The sequence below is a fragment of the Myzus persicae genome, unplaced genomic scaffold, assembly GCF_001856785.1.
Source record: "Myzus persicae strain clone G006 unplaced genomic scaffold, MPER_G0061.0, whole genome shotgun sequence".
Classification (NCBI taxonomy): Eukaryota; Metazoa; Arthropoda; class Insecta; order Hemiptera; family Aphididae; genus Myzus; species Myzus persicae.
In genome coordinates, this window is record NW_019104291.1 from 61,443 (window position 1) to 81,912 (window position 20,470).

At 29.9% G+C, this 20,470-nt stretch overlaps 5 protein-coding genes across 10 annotated transcripts; 2 read left to right on the top strand and 3 right to left on the bottom strand.

The window, feature by feature from the left end:
• The first annotated feature begins 450 nt into the window (after positions 1–450).
• LOC111040939 lies at positions 451–3,000 on the top strand. Its single transcript, XM_022325036.1, has 3 exons — positions 451–598; positions 1,445–1,707; positions 1,784–3,000. Exons 1-3 carry the CDS (start codon positions 538–540, stop codon positions 2,816–2,818), a joined length of 1,359 nt encoding a protein of 452 aa, XP_022180728.1. The 5' UTR covers positions 451–537; the 3' UTR covers positions 2,819–3,000.
• LOC111040938 (integrator complex subunit 11) lies at positions 2,990–6,296 on the bottom strand. Of its 3 annotated transcripts, none has more exons than XM_022325035.1 (3): positions 6,205–6,296; positions 3,610–5,191; positions 2,990–3,324 (listed from the first exon to the last, which is right to left on the bottom strand). In XM_022325035.1, exons 2-3 carry the CDS (start codon positions 5,151–5,153, stop codon positions 3,057–3,059), a joined length of 1,812 nt encoding a protein of 603 aa, XP_022180727.1. In that variant the 5' UTR covers positions 5,154–5,191; positions 6,205–6,296; the 3' UTR covers positions 2,990–3,056. The 3 variants fall into 3 exon arrangements, with proteins under 3 accessions (XP_022180727.1, XP_022180726.1, XP_022180725.1); XM_022325034.1 differs by lacking the exon at positions 6,205–6,296 and adding an exon at positions 5,307–5,459; XM_022325033.1 differs by lacking the exon at positions 6,205–6,296 and adding an exon at positions 5,266–5,459.
• Positions 6,297–9,182: 2,886 nt separating this feature from the next.
• Positions 9,183–12,413, bottom strand: LOC111040936 (YTH domain-containing protein 1). Of its 4 annotated transcripts, none has more exons than XM_022325031.1 (3): positions 11,531–12,413; positions 10,083–10,550; positions 9,183–10,008 (listed from the first exon to the last, which is right to left on the bottom strand). In XM_022325031.1, the coding sequence occupies exons 2-3, from the start codon at positions 10,543–10,545 to the stop codon at positions 9,332–9,334; spliced, it is 1,140 nt and encodes a 379-aa protein (XP_022180723.1). In that variant the 5' UTR covers positions 10,546–10,550; positions 11,531–12,413; the 3' UTR covers positions 9,183–9,331. The 4 variants fall into 4 exon arrangements, with proteins under 4 accessions (XP_022180723.1, XP_022180722.1, XP_022180720.1 ...); XM_022325030.1 differs by having other exon boundaries at positions 11,060–12,413; XM_022325028.1 differs by having other exon boundaries at positions 10,994–12,413.
• Positions 12,414–12,533: 120 nt separating this feature from the next.
• On the top strand, positions 12,534–15,965 carry LOC111040937 (nucleolin-like). The gene is made up of 6 exons (XM_022325032.1): positions 12,534–12,825; positions 14,741–14,853; positions 14,919–15,284; positions 15,348–15,488; positions 15,553–15,665; positions 15,722–15,965. Exons 2-6 carry the CDS (start codon positions 14,743–14,745, stop codon positions 15,819–15,821), a joined length of 831 nt encoding a protein of 276 aa, XP_022180724.1. The 5' UTR covers positions 12,534–12,825; positions 14,741–14,742; the 3' UTR covers positions 15,822–15,965.
• Positions 15,966–18,922: 2,957 nt separating this feature from the next.
• Positions 18,923–20,180, bottom strand: LOC111040949 (ribosome biogenesis protein TSR3 homolog). The gene is made up of 5 exons (XM_022325045.1): positions 20,004–20,180; positions 19,833–19,932; positions 19,581–19,756; positions 19,148–19,523; positions 18,923–19,079 (listed from the first exon to the last, which is right to left on the bottom strand). Exons 1-5 carry the CDS (start codon positions 20,004–20,006, stop codon positions 18,991–18,993), a joined length of 744 nt encoding a protein of 247 aa, XP_022180737.1. The 5' UTR covers positions 20,007–20,180; the 3' UTR covers positions 18,923–18,990.
• Positions 20,181–20,470: the final 290 nt, after the last annotated feature.

Consider the following 20,470-nt stretch of genomic DNA (forward strand, 5'->3'; position numbering starts at 1 on the left):
AAGTAAATGGCTTTAAACATTATAAATTATAAATAAATGCATCATAGTTCAAAGGCCAAAGACTTATTGTTTACATATTAATCAATCTGTTACTTCTGATTTGTAATATTTTGAATAGGTCAATAGTAAAATGTTTAATAACAATATTGTGCCTAAAACATATAATATTAAGCTCAAGATCTAAAATTATGTAATATAAATTGTTTTATTCCAATGTCTAGGTTCTTTAAACATATAATATATAAATCAATACAGTTATTTACTAATATTTCCTAATAAAATGATCTTGCAAGGAATTTAAGGAGTGCTTAAATTGTATACAACCAATACAATTAAATATTTAGATGATTATTATTCACATGTTTATCAAATAGTTGGTTGAAATGATAAATATACGTTAGCTTCAGGTCAAAGGTGAATGTACATTATGAAAATAATAATTTAATGTAAAACAATTTATTAACCTAGAAACATTATTTTTTATATACAATTAATAAAATATGTAAAATTAAAAATTATAATACATCAGTCATAAAAATGAAAACAAATATTATTTTAGCAGTTATTTTCATGCTAAATACCAAATGCCTATGTCAATGTAAGTAAAACATTATTAATTATAATTATATAGGGAATGGAACATATTATAATGAGATTATATTTTTAATCTGATAAAAATGTGTGCAATTTAGATTATTAAAATTGAAGTGAGACCAATTTTATTTTATATATTTGGTATAAGTTAATTACATTTTTATGCCATTTCATATATTAATGGCAGCTAATGGAAATTGCTTTAGAAATAGTGGTATAACATAAAACTATTGCTAAGTTATTTAACAAAGTTATGAACTTATTATGGCTAAAAGGTGTAAAATATAAAATTGCATTTTTATTTTTGACCAATGCTGCCTCATTTGTTAAGCTGATGTCTGGTAGAAATGTAACCCAAATAGGCTTGCATATACGTTGCCTAAATGGCAACTAAAACTTTTCCTAAATTACTACATTTACCACGTACCATAAGTTCTTATCATGTTTCAGAAATAATAAGATGATACTCGATCCATTCAGGATCAAGTTATGTTTCAAAATTTAAGGAAATATATTCTGATTTTAATTTATCCCCTGAAACTTATGTACACTATACACTATGGGGTACATGGCAAGAAATCATTCAAATATTATTAAAATAATTTTTACAAACAAAAAAGTTGTAAAACAAATGTTAATACTAAACTTGCCATAGCTATTAAAAAATTCAAATGCCAAATACAATGATCCAAATTGTAGATTTAAAAATCAAGTTGGTATACATTCTGGAAAAGTTTGTTTTTTGATTCAGATAATTGTGAACAATAATATCCATTCTCTAATTATTATTATAAAACTTACATTAATTTTTCTGCATTGTTGAAAATGTCTAATTGTTTCATTTTTTAAGTTTATGCATTTGATGATGATGTACCCTCACTGACAGAAGCTGATGAACGAATAATAAATTTGACATTGTTGACAAAAAATGTTCTAGAACATTACCAAAACCCAGATCCCATAGGATTACCGGAAGCTATAGTACCACCATACTCAGACCCTGAACCTATACCTGATAATGAAACCCCTTTGTGGAGTATGCACAATTCAACAATGAGAGGTCATTCAAAATTCAGACTTAAAAAATTATATGTAAATTTGGTTGATTTACAGGTTTGTACAATTATAAATTAACTAAATTATATGAATTTGGTTATCTAATTCTTTTAAATTATACATTATTTTATAGTTAGAATTTGGAATATCAATTGATACATTAGTGGTAGTAGGTAATTATTCTTATTGGAAAATGTATGATGGATATTACAACGTAACTCTCATACAACTACATATTGATGGTCACTTGAGTTTACAAGTAAGTGAATCAGGACATCTGGAAACTAATAATTTGAATATGAACATGAACTATGATAATTTACATATGGATACAGATAAATTAAATATACCTTTTTATGATAGTTTTGTTAATAGTTTTACACATTTTGTTGTTCAAACTATTAAGCCCATCATTATGAAACTGATTAACATAATGATAAAAGAAGAACTTGATCAAAAAATGAAACACTTTAAACGTTTTCCAAACACAATACCACCTGTTGATTTGCTGATAGCTGAGAGTCGCCAACAAATAAAATCAATGGGATTTGATCCATGGCGTGTGGATGACATGATAAACGCAGTAAATTTTAATATATTTAGTTTGGATGTCAACGAAATATGGATATCGGGCCTATCGAGTATATATAGATTAGGAGATATTCACATAAGTATACAGAATCAAACAATTATATCAGTTATACACATAGGAACTCAGGAACTTAAAGGTCATTGTCAGTGGAAAATTGGAGCAGCAGGAGTACTAAAAACCACAGGTGTTTTAAGTTTTTCAATTGATTATATACAGCTTGAGGCCAATGTAACTCAGCCAATGGACACTAGATTAGCACCATTTCTAAATGAATTTGGTTTATCAGTGGGAAATATTCAATTGCGTATGGATGGAGCCGGTACACTTGATTATTTAGCAGAAGCACTTGTCAATATTTTTCCAAATATCTTAAGGAATAAAATAGTAGATGCAATGGAACTCCCTATTAAAAAAAGAATCCAAGACTTTTTAGATAAAGTTGATGTGCAAGAAAAAATTGAACAAAGAATTCCACCAATAATAGATAAAATGATGGAACATAATATTACAGACATATTTAAAGAGAATGAGATATTACATGAAGATATTAACATTGTTAGTAAGGAAGATTTTTAGAATAGATTTTCTATAAACTTCTATAGAAACATTAAAAACTCATAATTAAATATAAGAAACTATTTTACTGTGATAAATGGAACATAGAATACTATAAAACATTATTAGGTGCCTATTATTTATTTATTTTTTAATTTTGTGTTAATAAAATCATCAAAAATAAAATACATATTTACAAATTATTTTCAATCATCTTTATTTGAATTGTGATATTCAAAAAGAAATACAAACATTTATATTAATCAGACTTGCTCATATTTTGTAACATTTCAAGCACATGATTACCCAGTGGCTCATCTTCATTAGCCCATGAAATTACAATTTTCTTTTTATTACTATCCATACCATCTTCTACAGTCACTAAAATTGATGCTAAAGATATTGATCCATCGGACATGGTAAGTTTGTTTTTAAAAATTGGTAAATTATTTTCTAGCATATCATATAATTTAGTTTTAGTTTTTTGGATCGTAGAAGATTCTTTAATTTCCACCGTACAAGTAAATCTGAAAAAAAAAACCATTTAATCAGCAATAGTTTAACAAAAAAGATTTGTTTTAGATAACGAACTAGTTATTATTTAAACTTTATAAATTTTAGAGATTATTCAGTTTATTTTTATTAATTATAATAACAAAATAGTTTGAGTAAACCAAAAGTTTCCAATTTTAATTTTACATTTTTTTTCAAAATAAATCAACCCATAATCTTAATTTAATGTATTCTATTGGTTGGTAGTCACTATAACCGAAAAGTATCCCAACATTAAATTATTATTTATGAACACAAACCTTAAGGTGTGTCGTTGAATATCCAATTCTTTGAAAGTATCTTTCACACTCATGGCATTTAAATTAGCGGAACCATTTTTTAAAAGGAATGCTCCGTGGACCAAGCGCTTCCCATTTCCCAAATTGTTTGACTGATCATCTAATATTTCTTTAACTAGTTTTGTACTCATATTGAATGTATGTATGTTTGCTGTTTCAATTTCAACAGTTTCTCCATTAGCAGGCATATAACAATTGATGTTAAATTCTTGCATTATTTTAGCTCTGAGAAATTTCATTTTTTCTTCTTCGCCGTGAACCAATAACACATTTTGAGGCTCACAATTTTTTATTAATTGTATGATACCCTTACCATCAGCATGAGCTGAAAATGATAAATATTCTACAGACATTTTAACGTCAATGAATTTGTTTGGTTCAGCTTCAATTTTTTTAGAACCACTCAAGACTTTATTTCCAACAGTTCCAGATACACAGTAACCTGGTACAATCAACATGTTTTTCTCATCTGGAGCCCACTTTTTAAATATATTCAACGATAAGCCAGCATGTAACATACCAGGCGTGGCAAACACCACCATAGGACCGGGATTATGCATATATGTTTTATCAAATGGTTTAATGTGTTTAAAATCAAACATGTTCCGTTGAACAAATGTTTGCCTGACTTTTTGATTTGTCCAAGTTATAAACATCTTGTAATAACTATTAGCTTTCTCAGTTAAACCGGCTGCAAAATAAACGGGAACTTTAAGACCCATACGATCCCAGTAAGTGTCAATAAGAATACACAACTCTTGAGCTCTTCCCAATGCAAAAATTGGTATCAACACTTTGCCACCACGATCTATACATTCATGCACATTTTTCAAAAAGTCTCGCTCCCTACATCGCTTTGAATCCCTAATTGTTGTGGCATATGTTGATTCTGTTATAAGTAATGTTGGTCGACATTTGTCAATCCAAGCAGCTCCCAAATGGCGGTCAGGGGTCATGGAAAAGTCTCCAGTGTATACCACAGAGTCATTTCCAACTTTAATGTAAAACATGGCAGCTCCCAATACATGGCCTGCATAATATGCTTTTAGTTCTATGTCATCTTTAACAGTCACAACTTCATGTAGATTCACTGCAGTTACTTTCTTCATACAATCTCTAATTGCACTTGATGTAAAATATTTCGCTTCTTCTTCATATTCAACTAAATGTTTACGCATATCTTCTAATAGAATTGGAGCAATTGCTTTTGTTGGATGTGTCATATATATAGGACCATGATAACCAAGGTGTTCGGTTAAATAGGACAATGCACCACAATGATCCAAATGAAAATGTGAAATTATTACACAGTCAATTATGTCTGTAATATTACCGTCAGATGTAATATATGAAAAATCAGGAAATTTCCGTTCATCTTGATAGCCCATATGCATTCCACAATCAAGCATAATATTTCGATTACCAATTGTTATTATGATGCAGCTACGTCCAACATCCTGACCAGCTCCCAACGGGGTAACTACAATGCGATTGCTGATATTCATGATCGTGGGGTAAGTATTGGTATTAAATATTTAACAAACTGAAAGGAACAAAAACAAACAAATTTGAAATTATTTATAAGAATTAAGTATAAAATATTGTTTAAATTATTACATAAAACAGCTCCAACAAATCTAATTTATGTAAACATTTACATTTTCAATTTAAAAATAACTGCCGACTGACAGATTCAATGAACAAATTCTGCTCTCATCCCAATGATTAAAAATATCAAAAATCTATTAAAGCCTTTAGTATAATAATTGGTAAATCAAATATTTTTTTCTAATAACACAATATTCTTAATAATTTTAATTAATTTTGCAACACAATAAGACATAATATTATATTCAAATATTTTAAAAATTGATTGCAATTTGTATTTTCAATTTTGTAATATTATTCCGTGATATCGCTTTACAATGTTTACATAATACCATTGAACATGGTGTCCACAGAATAGGTGAATATTATTGTTATTGAACATTCTGTGATACTGATAAGATTTGGTGATAACAATTTTTCACTTCACCCTTCACGTTTTAGGACCATAACACTCAAAAAAATAAGTCTATTTTAAAATATAGTATTAAGGGAAATAAAAACAGAGATATCATTAAAATATATTTACAACTATTATTTAGCCTGCGGCAGTCATTTGAAAAATACGTGTGACGTCATAATTTCGCCGCCGCCGATTACTATGTATACGATTTTACGGGAGTAATACAACTTTCGCTGTTTAATATCTTATAAGTCGACTAATACTCAATTTATTGATGTAGACCTTTATAATAATTTAAAGTTCACAAATTTTTCTTTTATTGCATGTTTTTTACAATAATAAGTTCATCATATGATTCAATTAAAAACTAAACAAACATTTATTTATACGACTGTAGACTATTTTAGGACTGTTGTGCGCCGTATTATTCTTGTGTAAATGTAACTATATTTATTATTTATACATGTTTGTAGATAATATTTACAGTATTGTTTAACTTAGTATAATGTTATGTTTATCGTAATATAAATAACAATATAAGTTGTTACGTTTCTTTCGATTTTTAGTCTTAACGATCATTTGCTGCCGTGTAATATTTAAAATTTCTTCATCCAATATAATTTTAGAAAATGATTTATTTAATGTAATGCATTTTTTATCTAGATAAAGTTTTTGTAAATTTTCAAATTCAATACAACAAACGCACTCGCGATCAGTACTTAAATTTAAACACTTCTCACATAAACACCATTCGTTCACTGGTTTAATAGATCTGTTTTCGATACACAAATTTGTATTTAAAATTTCGTTAGCAAAATGCATCGGATTGAAATTACTGTCAATATCGTTGATTGTTGGCTCAAAACTATATGGTTGTAATGCCATGTCACAAATTAGTTTGATAGCACTAAAAAAACTTTAATATTACCTAGAGTAAAAAAATATACAGGTTGTATGCGTGTACTGTGCTTGTGCTTGTGACGACTGGCGACTGCTTGTCCTACTGATAGCTAATAATAATAATACCTACTGATGTAAATACAATACACATAAAGTAATGTTATTAACTAATCATTCGTCTAAAAATAATTTTCAAACATATTTTATTGTACATATATACACACTAATAAACCACCACAATAATATTATTCATATATTGAATACGAACGGCGTACGTAAGTAAAGAAATGAATAAATCTAATAATACAAAAATATTGCTAAGAAAGTTTATCATTCGTTTATAAATAAACCGTTTAATAATTTTACAAGAAAATAATATTAAATTAAAAATTTAGTTCTAAAGCTTCAAATTATTATAAGGGTCTAAATCAATAAATTTATTATTAGCCGAGTTATATGCGTTTAAACAGCGAGACTTGTAATATTCCCTTAAAACCGTGTACAGAGTAAACGGCGGCGGCGAAATTATGACGTCACGCGTATTTTTCAAATACCCGTAACTGGCTAAATATTGGACGCTAACAATTTTTAGTGGTGCCTATAGTCTTTTATTATTTAGTTATATTTCATAAAAATATAAAAAAAAACAATTTTTTTCAGTTGTGTAGTCTATACTCTATACTCTATGCTACAAGCCTACAACTATATAGTGCTGAGATCTTAACAATTTAGATCCCTATTCCACGAAAAAGATACTTAAACACATACACATTGACCATTTTATAATAATAATTGGTCAATCCCCAAACAGGCAAACAGCTTATGAAATGATAAATATAACTTCGTAAATTGCGGCCTGGGTGTTATTGAAACGTACGCAAATTCATCAGGACAACGTAGCCCTTTTTTTTGTGGAGGAACGGTAAATAATAAATTATGCAAAAAAAATTATACATTATAATATGCTTTGAATTTATACACCGTTAATTCCAAATTTGATAGTGTGGAGTAGCATAATATTTATCTTTCAAAAAATGTCAAACTAGTATATATTTGCTATAAAAAGATTTTGGAATCTAGTTTAATTTTGTTGTACTCTACCCCCCCCCCCCCTGAAAATTACCTTATAGACGCTCTTGCCACAAGACATGTTAAAAAAACAAGGAAACTGGAAAGTGATACACGTCATGATACTTATAAATTTAGTCTGGGAAAAGAAGTAAAAAAGTGATGGAAAATATGCAGAAGCCTGGTACATGGGTACAAGATAAGATCAAAAAATTATTTGCTCATAGTCTTTGTGCAGGAATTAATTAGACATCATATATTCAGACAAATTTTTAATCATACACATGCAAAACCAACATATTTAACCATACCAATATTAATACAATTATATTGCCAGTGCTAAGTTTGAATAATATCCCTAGATGTAATTTTAATACGAATAAAAATATTTAGGCTGCAAATTAACATAATTTATTATACACGCGAAATACACCACTGCTACAATTTACAGTACGTAACCTAAATTTTGTCAATTGTCTAAATGATGAGTACACAGATACAGATAATAATAATAATTGATGACAGTAGTCAAGTCAGAATTTCAATTTATGAACCAAACTGTCAATGTATTATTATTCATTGAAACAAGTTATTAAATATTATATAATATTATATATATTATAAGATATTAAATATTTTAAAACTCAAATTCCTAATGTGGCGCTTCAAAAATATTAATTGGCGGCCCCTATCACTATCTGGGTTCTTGGTGATCTTTATGGGTGAATCTGGTCTCAATAAGTCATAGTTGGTTGCACAATCAGGAATCAGTAATTATTAGCTATTTAAATTTCAATTTAATTCTGTAAATTTGTAATTATAATTCATTATTATCTTATTATACTACTTAGAAACTTTCAAGTGACAAAAAAAGTAAAGTTACTTTTTCATTAACAACATTTTATCAAGTATTAATACCGACTGTGTAATATGACATAAAAAGAGCAAAAGAAACATTTAGAACTAAAAAATGATAAGTATTATAATAATCTGATTAATATTTATTTATCTGCTGAAAAACTTCAATATTTGCACATTTTTAGTGATAATAATTGTAAATATAATTGTCATTTAATTACTTGAATTATAATAGTTTTAAACGTATACTATATAATAAACTATAGCATCTATTTTTTCTTAACTTTTTTGCTGTACATTATTTGTTTGTTAAATAAATTAAACCATTGTTCCATATTCTTGGATCTTAAAACATAGGTAATTGTCATTAATTCATTTTCAAAATAAAAGCCAAGAACAAGATTTAAGTTCAACATAGATTAAAGAGAGAAATATATTTACAATATCAAATACTTATAAAAACACACAGTCCAAATACAAATGTGTACATGAATTTTAAATTTTAAATTGGTACTTATAGTAGCAATGAAAAATATAAAAATAAAATCAAGTATTACAAATGAGAAATCAAAGATGATCAAAATCATAAAACAAAAGATTATTACTAAAAGCAAAAATAAGTTTTAACAATCACTTATTTGTACAGAATAATAACTTAAAACCATTTATAATCATTATAATAATAATAAATTAAATAAACAACATAATATCATAGTAGGATAAAATTTCCAATTATACAAAAATAATAATAACAAAAAAAGGTATTTACTTTTAAGACTAGTAAACTTAATACTAATATTTCAGTATTAGTAATCTAAAGAGGATCTTTTGAATGTATTTTCAAAAACTTTAATGATAACGATGCCTATGAGTATGGCGCTCTTTTTCACGTCTTTGACTCGAATGATATTCTCTGAGATTAACTAATCTGTCTCTTTTATAGTAATCTTCTAACGGTCTTGGGTATGTTTCTGGTACATGTATAGGAAGCCGAAAAGGTGGCAATGGTACATCGTCATAATAACGTTGTACCATTGGTGATCCACTTAAATTATATTGGTATGATGGATACAAAGGTGGGCGTACATAATATGGATGTGATAACATCCTTGGTGGTTGTTTATGTGGTATCCCAAATCGGTAAGCATGTATATACTCTTTACTTGTTGGTCCTTCATCTGGTAAACCAAGCACTCTACGCCGTTGTCGTAATTCGGCTGTACTAATAGAGGGCTGATGATTTTTTGCTTTTTTTAAAATGTACTGAAAATCAATTGATTTGTCTTCTAGAAACATTGAGCACAATTGTAATCCAGTCTTAGCATCAACTTCTTGGCCATCACGAGCAATTTTGACAGTTTTTCCTTCATTGTATGCGTTATATAAATGAGAAGTATCATTGAATTCTAACTCTTTTGTAGTAATCCAGTCAACTTTAAATACTCCAGATAAATTACGGCTTCCAAGTAGTACCCAACCAACCGGTGACAAATCATATCTAGCTGCTTCAGAAATTCTAGCGAACCCTGAAGTATCAGAACAAAAGGATGGAATAAGAAAATGATAATTATCAAACATAAATTAAAATGTTAGTATTTACCTGCAAATTTACCACTTTCTTTAACTGAAAATATCAAAATTACATTCTTACATGTTCTGAAAGCTTGATTTAACTTTGTTTCATTCCACGGTCTTGTAGACCAACAATTTTTAACTTTAGCCAACTCAATGTTTTCATAATTATTACTTTTTATAATGAAAAACCGAGCTTCTTTCAACAAAAGTTTTAGTTGAGATAAATATTCTTCGGATGGTTTATTTTTAGCAGGTGATTCTTTTTCTATTCTTATGTATCTTTCAGATTTAATCTTATTTCTTGTTGAAGTTTCATCAATGGAACTAGAACTGGCTTCACTTCTAGTATCAAATTCTTCATCTAATTGGTCATCACCTTCAATAATATTGTCGGTTTCATCTGTGATTTCGTCAAGCACTTGAAGTTCATCAAATGCTTCAATGGAATCAGCAGTAGATCCATGAACACTAATTGAGTCTTCATCCATTGATGCTATAAAAATAATAACTTTTTGAATTAATACAATACTTAAAATGTAAACACACTTATTTTTCAAAATGATAATGGTTGTTGGATCTCAATGGATAAAAATTTAAGCGAAAAAAATAAAGAAAATACCTAAACCTAGCTAAAATTATTATTTTTATATAGATTCATGAAATCTTATGATACCCTGTTTTTAATTTTGAAAGAGAAATACTAGATTTTATCTTTTATTTGTTTAAAAAATATAAAAATAACTGAACAACACTTAATACAACTTAGAATTTTGTCTGGAATTAGGGAGATAATATATAGGCACAAACATAAGACAATTTTTCTGGTTTTCACACTTCAATAATTTTTTCATAAAAATGTGACAAATTAAAATTGAAACATTTGTTATCCATTTGTTTTTTGTAGGTTCATTTTAAGAAAATATTGAAATAATGTACCTTGTTGAGATCCATTGTTAATAAATTAGACTCGATCAGATTATTTAATAAACAAAAAAATACTACAGGCATGAAGTGAATATTATTAATTGACACCAACAGTACACAGACTGTATTCCAAACACAATCCCATAAACGCATAGCTGTTGGACTCGCCATAGCGTAGTAGGTATTTCTCAAAAAACAATTGGCGTTTTAAAACGAACGAGATTTTTTTTTTTAAACTCTGCACCGAGACCAGAGCAAATAATGAAAACGTGATGAATAGTACATGCATAATAATTGATGCAATGCATCGCAAAAATTCGATTAAACACTGATCGGATTGAATTTTGAACACATCTTGATAACCAATTAAATCCCGAGTACCGGGAGATCCGCGACCAACGACGATGTTAAGTACATCGACGATGATTACTTCGATTTGTTTTCGGGACACGACATGTCGAGTAAGATATCGTCGTCCGTCGACGGTTACAATTATTACAGACTACATTATAGTATACCACGAAATCGTCCATTTCGCTGTGGACTTACCACGATCGTTTAATTGTTAATTAATTTTTAAAAAAAAAAACACTACGCGATTATCGATGACCGATCGGTTTTTCGGACGAAAATCGGATGGACGTCGTACGGCGGTATATTGTCTTCAACCAAAAACACACACAAGCAGGTGTTTACAACGACGATCGGTACTATTGTGACATACAACATACAAATGACATTATTTTACAACAGTTTGAACGAGACGCAAGCGCTGCCGTCGATACTATAGCACTATTACTTAATACTTATTAGTGCCCACTAGGGTATATAATGGAGTCGTTGGACTCAACTACTCAAGTTGTCACAAGACACAAATACACAATAACATTGTAACAATATTTATTTTGTGCTGAACAGTAGAATATTTTGTTATTATCACGGACAATGGTGAGGGGGCGGTGTGAGGGCGACTTGAATAGTGATTAGGGAACGGACAGCGTCGCTGGTGCAGTAATTTTCCGAGGAGTGGCTCGTCGCCGGTCGTCACCCGTCGGACGATATTATTATTATTGTTCCGTGATATTATTATTCATGTGTCCGCCGCCCGGTGACTTCGGCAGGTAGAATCGTTGGGACTAGGGTTGTGGTACGGCGGAAGATCGACGTTTACCGCGAGCGCGGTTAATGGTAACGGTATATAAAAGTGTGGACAGACGTGATAAATACGAACGGTAACCGCACGTTCCTTCCGGGATTTGATAGGCGACGGCGCACTCCGGCACTCGGTCGAGCAACGCGCAGACGCCGCCCATCAAATCACAGAACAAAATGGTCAACATGTCAAACGAACGCGGTACTTCGGTAGTGGTACGGTATCGTTGTGTCTGTACCATATCGTGGTACGGGATGGTCGATACGATTGGTGTGACCAACGTCTGAAATCCACCGATCGCATCGCGCGTCCGCGGGCGGCACTGCGTCTAACCGCGTTCGGTTTGTTTGCATTCTTCGTTACTAGTGGCGCGGTCCGGTGCAAATGTTGTGTAATTGAAAATTGTGTTGTGTGTTCACAATTTCACATCACTGTAACCCGTCGTTTGTGTGCGTCGCGGCCGTCCCAAACACTAACCGCTTCCCGTGTTTTGTATCGTCGTATTTATTATTTCGTTTACGTTTCTCGCGTCTTTTCCGCCACCCGCGTGCCGACAATCAATCGCCGCCGTCGTCGTCGCACGGGAACAGAATATATTTATCAATTGATATTATCGTCGGGTGTCTACCAGTCGCAGCCGATAATAATTGATTACCATCGGTTAATTTCCCCGTCGCAGAAAGCAAAAATCGTAAGTATGATATTTTGTAAGTCACGGTAGCGCATAAGGTCCGCTCTCGTTTTCCGCCATTTCCACGTGCGCGTGATTCCTCGGCGCGAACGTCTTCGAAATTCCATAACCGCCCGGAAGACTGCGGCCGCGGTGCGTCCACACGATATCGCATTCGGTTCGCTGGCCACCCGTCTTCTGCCGTTCGGAGTACTACAGTGGCCGTTTATAGTAATGTTGACCGGTATCGCGCCGGTCAGCTTGTCGGCAGGTCCGCTCACTCGGTTTTTTTTTTCAAATCCTATGGCCGCTATGCGTCCGTCCTCATAACGTACATCCGAATTCCGAATCTCCGTATTCTATTATGTGTATTGCGTACCGGTACTCGTGTGCGCATGCGCGCGCCGCGTGTGTGTGTATGTGTATCTTAACGATAACGTTTTCAAAAATATTGTTTGAGGATGGAAATAATATGAAATGGAACTGGGCGATATTATTATTATTATTTAATACACGCGAATTCGATACGCCATACTGTGGCCGTCGTCGTAAACCAATCATGACTACAAAAAGTTTTATAGATTAATGATAATTTTTTCCGAAACTTTGAATGGATTGATGCTCTTCACAAATTTTACCACGATTATGGACAAATGTTATTATTGTATCTACTGATAGAAGACGCATGTTTTTTCAATATTATCGTTCGCTGTGTTAATCCGGTTGTTTTAATAACATTTAATTTGTATTCTATTTTTATACTGTATTCGGTATGTACCTGCCTACCATTTATTGATGATATTTTGCATGTTCATTTCGTGCAGATTGGTAACTACACAAATTTACTGCAATACACTTGTTTCCAAATTAAAGTAGACCAGGTGTTCTGACCAGTTATAACATTTGAGTTTGGTTTAATATGAGTAGCTAAAATAAATAATTTGATCTCTGCCTGTGAAGGAGAACAGGATAGATAATGTCTTGAGGAAAAAGTCCACAAAACATGCAATTCACAACATTTATGAAACACCTTCAATACCTATATAAATATAAATTAACAACCTGTTGTGTCTTTATTATTTAGGACTTACGTTTTTGTGGGAAAACCGTTAATATAAAGATAAAATTACTATTAATCTAAATTAATGTCAATAACTATTGCCTCTAGTACTGCAATCAGTGTGATAGTGGCACAATATGTTCTAATATTTTATTGATATATCTATTTACTCATTTAAATGTTTAAAACATTTTTTTTAACCCACATAAATAATTATTCTTGAATCTGGATAAATTTTTTTATTGCAATATAATAAGGTAGCTGAAAATAATGGCTGTAATATGATAATTGACAATTGTACTTAATAATGTTTTTATGATCTATAGTTAATTAATTTTTAGATTCTATGTTAACTTAAAAATGCTGGAACCTACTTGTTGAGTTGGGTCCGTTAAAAAAGTATTCGTCTGCCTCTTTGAGTTAGTTGACTTCCTAGGTACTTCTTATTTCTCTCATATTTCTGATGTTTATGATAACTAATTATTTAACGTTTCAAAAATAAATTTTTATTACTAAGTAATAACAAGTACAGTAGGATTTAATAGATATAGAAAAAAATATCTAAACTGTATTTTTATGACATCTTAAGTTAAATTGATTTGATTTTTATATATTTTTTTCTTCTCATAGGTACCCGATATAGATTAGGTTAGTCATTTTGTGAAATATATTTACTTATGATGCGCAATAAATATACCTATTTAAAATCAGTTTGCTTTTTTAAAGTTTTATACTAATAAATCATTTTTAATCAGAGATTCCTATTAGTATTAGCATAAGCAAATAATGTCTACATGTCTTGAATATAAAACAATTAACTACTTTAGTCATAACATTATGTGCTTGCAATTAATTTAATTTAAATTATGTTTATAGTCATGATGAAAAGTAAAGAAGTTGTAGCAGGTGACTCAGAAAATGAATTTGAAGTAGATGAGCCGGAAGAAGTGGGTGATCATTCTGATGATGAATGGGCTCCAACAGCTGCTGTATGTTTTATTATTAGTGTTAGTATTATATGATAGAATAAACAGTAAATGTATTTATTTATTAGGCCAAGACTGCTGGTAAACGAGGACGACCATCCAAAAGTACACCTGCCAGTAGAAAGAAGAAACCTAAGGTTTCTGACGATGAAGATGAAGAAGAAATACTTCCTAAAAAAGATAGAGGATCAAAAACTAAAACACCCACACCTGCACCAGTACCGACATCAGCTAGAGGTCGAGGAAGAGCAGCTAAAGCAAAAGTGGAGCCTGAAGAAGAGCCAGAAGATGATGAAGAATTTGAAGAGGATGAAGAAATTGAAGAAGATGAAGAGGACGAAGATGATGAAGAGGAGGAAGAGGATGAAGATGTAGAAGAAGAAGAAGAAGAGCTTAATCAAGGACCAAACGCTAAGCCAGCCAAAAAATTCACTGTATTTATATACTTTTTTTAAATTATTAATTTGCTGGAATTAAGTTTAAAATTTATGTTTTAGTCGGGAGCATTTGTTGTACTCAAGACTGATATGCTTGGTAAAGGTAATCCTCCTGTATGGAAAATTGATGGCAAGGCATTGTTACAAAAGTATATTCCTTTCAAACAGGATGGTAAAGTATTGTACAAAAATACTTCTGTTGTAAGTATATTCTATATTATTTTCATATGTTCTGAAAGTATATAAACTATTTTTTACTTTTTAGTACTCTGGTTGGGGTTCCAATGTTAAAGAGCAGTATTACTCTGCACCTATATCATTTATACAGCAAACACGTAAAGAACATATTATAGAATTTTACAAAGATAAAATAAAGAAGTAAGTTCTTAACTCTTCATTAATTATTTTTTACTAACAATTAAAAACTATTCTAGAGATCCTAAAGTTGAAGAGGCTGCTAAGAAAGAATTAGAAGATGAAGAAGCTGAGTTAGCAGGTGATGATGATGAAAAGGAAGATCAAGATGAAGCGTAATTGTAACATTAAGACGATTAAGTATGACTGTTCACATAAAATTTGTGTTTACATTTTTTTTTTCTGTATAATTAGTATCAGCTTTTCGATTGTATGTTGACCATTATAATTTGTATTATATTATTTGTTTATTTTGAAATCCAATTAGCAATAATAATGATTTGTAAAATTATTTTAATTATTACTATCAGTTTTAACCAGAATGTGGATGGTACTTTTTAACTGATGTTAAATGTTTCACTTTTTTTATTCCTTAAAACTAGATTATAACTAAAATGTCTATATCCATAATTTTATAACAAATACAATTTTATGCATGTATTTATATAAATATATACTGTACGGTTAATAGTTATGAAACAATTAAAAAGTATAAATTTAATATGCAAAAATGTTGATATTTTATTTCCAACTGTTAAAATACTGCATACTACATCATGTCTACTGACGTACTGTTTATCCTTTATTTATATTAAAGTGTACAGTGAACATGTTTATAATGTTTTCTATAGTACCAAATGATTGCATAAGGAAAGACATCTCATTTAGTTATACTGTCAAATTATTTTTTTGTAAAATAAAAGATTTTTAGAGATTTGCAAGAAAATTATTGGTGTGGAAAGTAAATTCCAAATATTTAACAACAACAACGAATGTGAATCAGAAAGAAAACCTAATGTAATGTGTTTTAGAATTTTTACTTTAAAATTGTAATTACAATTAAGCACCTAACTACCTATAACAATGATGCAAATTAAGATTTTGGAAATCTATCCGTGATGGCCTGAGGTCGTAATGAATTGTTTATAAATAACCTTTATTGTAACGTATGATCATTTGAAAACAAATATTCTTGTTTTTTGAGGATAAGTTGTGTGGATGTATTTTTTTAAAGTGTAATGGGTTATTGAATATTGACTGTAGAATTTTCTCTATAGAAAATCTAGAAGTGAATTAATTAAATTCATTGAATTGATTGTGATACATTTCTGGTTACTCACTTATTATCATACTTGTTAGATAAAAATATTAAATTAATTTTTTATATACTTCTAGAAGTCAAAAGATGTACGCATTAATGATTAATTTAATTTGTTATCAATGACTCAGTTTTACTAATCACATAATATTACCTTTAGTGGATGATTTATTTTGAGTGTATAATGTTAATTATCTTTTTTTTATCATTTTAATATTTGTCTAACTATTCTATTTGATATATATTACTGTGATATTGCTTAAGTGAACAGTGCAAAAAAGTTAGCAGTGCCCATTGGCATCCGTGCTTGTCTGACTGGGTTGAAGCAATTCCTCAAACTTATTTTTCAGTTTTCACTTTATGTGCAAATCTATTAAAGTCAATAGTTGTATTATGTATACACCTACAAAATATAAATGTAAATTTACATAAGTATTTGCTTATTAACACAGATGAATGCAATCAGTGGCATATCCATTGGCCCCGTTTTGGCATAAAACCTATATGATAAAAGCCAAAATATAAACCATTTTATTTCTGAAAACAGTTTTTAAGAAATATTTGAGAATTATCAGTTGTAAAGATTATTACAGTTGTTACAGGATATAGTAATAACAACCTAGTTTAAGGTAATAGATATCAAAGTCTAATTTTCTTTATTTAGCCCCCCCCCCCCAACCTTGTTAAAAATCCTGGGTATGCTACTGAATACAGTGAGCAAGATAATTCCAAATATAGTTAACAAGATGGTTTAATTTCTTAAGAGGATGTCGCACCCGCATGTGCTATCACCATCTTACACACATACGACAGCAAATTGTTGTTCACTAATTACAATACTGCGCTTTTAGTTTTGATATTAGAGTGAATAGACCTACTATCAAACTCTCTGGTAAAAATATTATCCGAGTTGTCTCGTTAATTTTTAAGTGAATTATGAGCATTTTCAAGTATTACTACTTTTCATACTCATAGCTTACTCATAAATAAAAATATCATAAAAAATCAACTAAAGAACACAGGTAATATTTTTACCTGAAAGTTTGACAATAGGTCAATTCAATTAATTTCAAAACGAAAAGCATACTATAAAAACTAGTGTTCATTTATGTAGTGCGATTGTAAGACAGAGACAACACATGCGTGTATGATGTTCCTTTAAGCACTATGGTGTTAATCGCTGAATATTATATCCACTAAGACAACCCATTTTGCAAGAGCACCCGTTTGGGGGTGCTTTCCTTCCTAGACAAGTTGAAATGATAGTAATTTTTTTAATTGTAAATAATAAACTATTTTTACTAATGATATTATACAATATTGACATATACTATATGACATATTATTACATATGTATATTGTTTATTTATGTCAAACATCTATTTTCTGTTATTTAAAAAGAGCAATTTTGTTGGTTCATAATTTTTTTTTTGTATGATATTGTCAGCCCTCTAGGTTCTGATTGTTGGAGCCTTTGCCAGTTTGTATATTTACCATCACCATATTTTTTTTTTATAATTTAGGAAGAAAACACACCCCAGACCTACAATTATCAGTACTTTTGCACATCTCCATACGAGAGGGAAAAAGGTTTCAATGCCAAATTGACATGAGCCATGAGGTGATGCTCAGAATCGGTTTTTTCTCTCACTAAATAGGATATAGTAACGTGTTTAAACTTTTAAGCTCTAGAAGTAAAATATACATAAAAAAACAAAATCTGAAAATGTTTAAATGATGAATCACTTACTTATACCTCTCTTTGGAAGAATTGTTTCTTTATCAAAAATGAACAAAATATACTGTTGAAGACAACATAAATGAATATTTTATAATAATTGCACATAGTTATTGTGAAATGATTAATTTAATTTTTAAAAAGTACTTAGTTTATTATTTATTTATTTTTAATTTGTACAGATCATAGATTTAATTTATGCCTAGGTACATAGCAGAGTGAGTTCAAGTTTTCGTAACTTGTAGGACTCAGTTTAGTTAAAATTAACTTTTAAAGTTACGATTTTGATATTTTGTACATACATATTAGCAATAGCATAATATAATATACAATAAAAATAAGTTAATATTTTTCTTTTCAATAGAATAAACTATAAAGATAGGATATTTTATATTTTGATCAGTCTTTATTTTAGAAAATATTCAGACATGATAAAATATTGACATATTAAACTATCGGTTTCTTGAGGTTGTTTCTTCATCATCCTCACTAGATTCACTGCTTGATTCTGTACTGCTACTGGCATGATGGTAATCATTATCTAAAAAAATTCCATTAAAAATAAACTGTTTATGTATGAATGGCATATTATTTGAAGTATTGTTTTACCCAGTTGGTCTAAATATTGATTTTGAAAAGCAACAATTTCTTTCCCATCTTTACAGTTAGCATAGCCATCTAATAATTCTTGATTGAGGCGTGTAAATGTTGGACCCCAGTTAAATTTGGACATATACAAATCGCCAATTTCTTTGAAACCAGCAATGTACATGGCAGCAGCTAAAGCTTCTACACAAGATAGCTTACTAGGGTGTCCATAATTCACTGGATTAGCAGCAACAAGGTATGGCAACAATCGCAAGTTTTTTTTAGCTTTTCTATGCTGCAACTTGTGGAATGGAGTGTCATTAAGTCGTGCCCAAGAACAATCCACTACGGCCACACCATATTTAGCTATAATTTGATTGTCCTTAGCTGAAACACTCTGTACAGCATTAAATGTAAGCATTAATTGAATTAATAATGAAAACAATTACTTTACTTCAGTAGCAACAGGTGTTAGAACGATACCATTAAACATAGCAGACATTCCAAGTTTGTCAATCAGTTCTAGTCTCATTAATTTTCTTCCAGTACATCGTTTTGGATCACACTGTTTCAAATCCCACATACCAACTTTGAAAGGTACTTCAATTTCTACAGAATCTTCACTAGTTTCTAACAATGTTTCAAAAAATAAAAATATATTAAATAAAACATTGTTTTTTTTTTTCTAGGAATATTTTATTCTAACCACTACTGTTTTCCGATGAAGAACTGTCTCCAGAATCTTCATCATCTTCATTAATTTTAACTTTTGACATATTTTGACATACCGTCTCATGATCAGCAGCCTGAAAAATGATACACACAAAGTATTGTAAAATATAAGATAGAACTACGAATGTTTGCAAAAATGACTTACCATGACGTGATTAAAAATACCAAACTTAATAAATAGTTTTGTGTATATAAGAAAAAGACTTATGAAATTTAGCAGATTTTGAATTATAATATATATTTACGATTTACCTAATAACTACCACCTACTCGAAGTTCAAACTCACACTCAGTGTTCATAAAATATTAATTTTTATCACTAACCAAGATAACTTAAGTTCGTGTTTTTTATCGTAGTTTGTGATAAAAATACAGAATAACTGATAAAAGAGTGATGATTTTTGGACCATGGATAAAGTAATAGAACTTTATTCCAGGGTGATATAGGTGCCCGAACTTTTTGAATTTAAAGCCTTTTATAGGTATCTGTCCTATCTCTTCTATTTTTAATTTTATGGAGCTGTTTGAATTAAATTAAGTGTTTAAAATGTTTAAATACAGCTAAGCTAAACAGTAGGTACCTACATTGAATTTATAATGCTTTACATTTTT

What these genes read in the sequence shown, in the direction of transcription:
- LOC111040939 (XM_022325036.1), top strand. Translation starts at nt 538, where the DNA reads ATGAAAACAAATATTATTTTAGCAGTTATTTTCATGCTAAATACCAAA. An exon ending in TACCAAATGCCTATGTCAAT is followed by an intron (nt 599 to 1,444) that starts GTAAGTAAAACA and finishes TCATTTTTTAAG; the next exon opens with TTTATGCATTTGATGATGAT. An exon ending in TAAATTTGGTTGATTTACAG is followed by an intron (nt 1,708 to 1,783) that starts GTTTGTACAATT and finishes ATTATTTTATAG; the next exon opens with TTAGAATTTGGAATATCAAT.
- LOC111040937 (XM_022325032.1), top strand. Translation starts at nt 14,743, where the DNA reads ATGATGAAAAGTAAAGAAGTTGTAGCAGGTGACTCAGAAAATGAATTT. An exon ending in AATGGGCTCCAACAGCTGCT is followed by an intron (nt 14,854 to 14,918) that starts GTATGTTTTATT and finishes TTTATTTATTAG; the next exon opens with GCCAAGACTGCTGGTAAACG. An exon ending in AGCCAGCCAAAAAATTCACT is followed by an intron (nt 15,285 to 15,347) that starts GTATTTATATAC and finishes TTTATGTTTTAG; the next exon opens with TCGGGAGCATTTGTTGTACT.
- LOC111040938 (XM_022325035.1), bottom strand. Translation starts at nt 5,153, where the DNA reads ATGAATATCAGCAATCGCATTGTAGTTACCCCGTTGGGAGCTGGTCAG. An exon ending in ATTCAACGACACACCTTAAG is followed by an intron (nt 3,325 to 3,609) that starts GTTTGTGTTCAT and finishes TTTTTTTTTCAG; the next exon opens with ATTTACTTGTACGGTGGAAA.
- LOC111040936 (XM_022325031.1), bottom strand. Translation starts at nt 10,545, where the DNA reads ATGGATGAAGACTCAATTAGTGTTCATGGATCTACTGCTGATTCCATT. An exon ending in AGAAAGTGGTAAATTTGCAG is followed by an intron (nt 10,009 to 10,082) that starts GTAAATACTAAC and finishes CTGATACTTCAG; the next exon opens with GGTTCGCTAGAATTTCTGAA.
- LOC111040949 (XM_022325045.1), bottom strand. An exon ending in TAACACCTGTTGCTACTGAA is followed by an intron (nt 19,524 to 19,580) that starts GTAAAGTAATTG and finishes AATGCTGTACAG; the next exon opens with AGTGTTTCAGCTAAGGACAA. An exon ending in TCAATATTTAGACCAACTGG is followed by an intron (nt 19,080 to 19,147) that starts GTAAAACAATAC and finishes GAATTTTTTTAG; the next exon opens with ATAATGATTACCATCATGCC.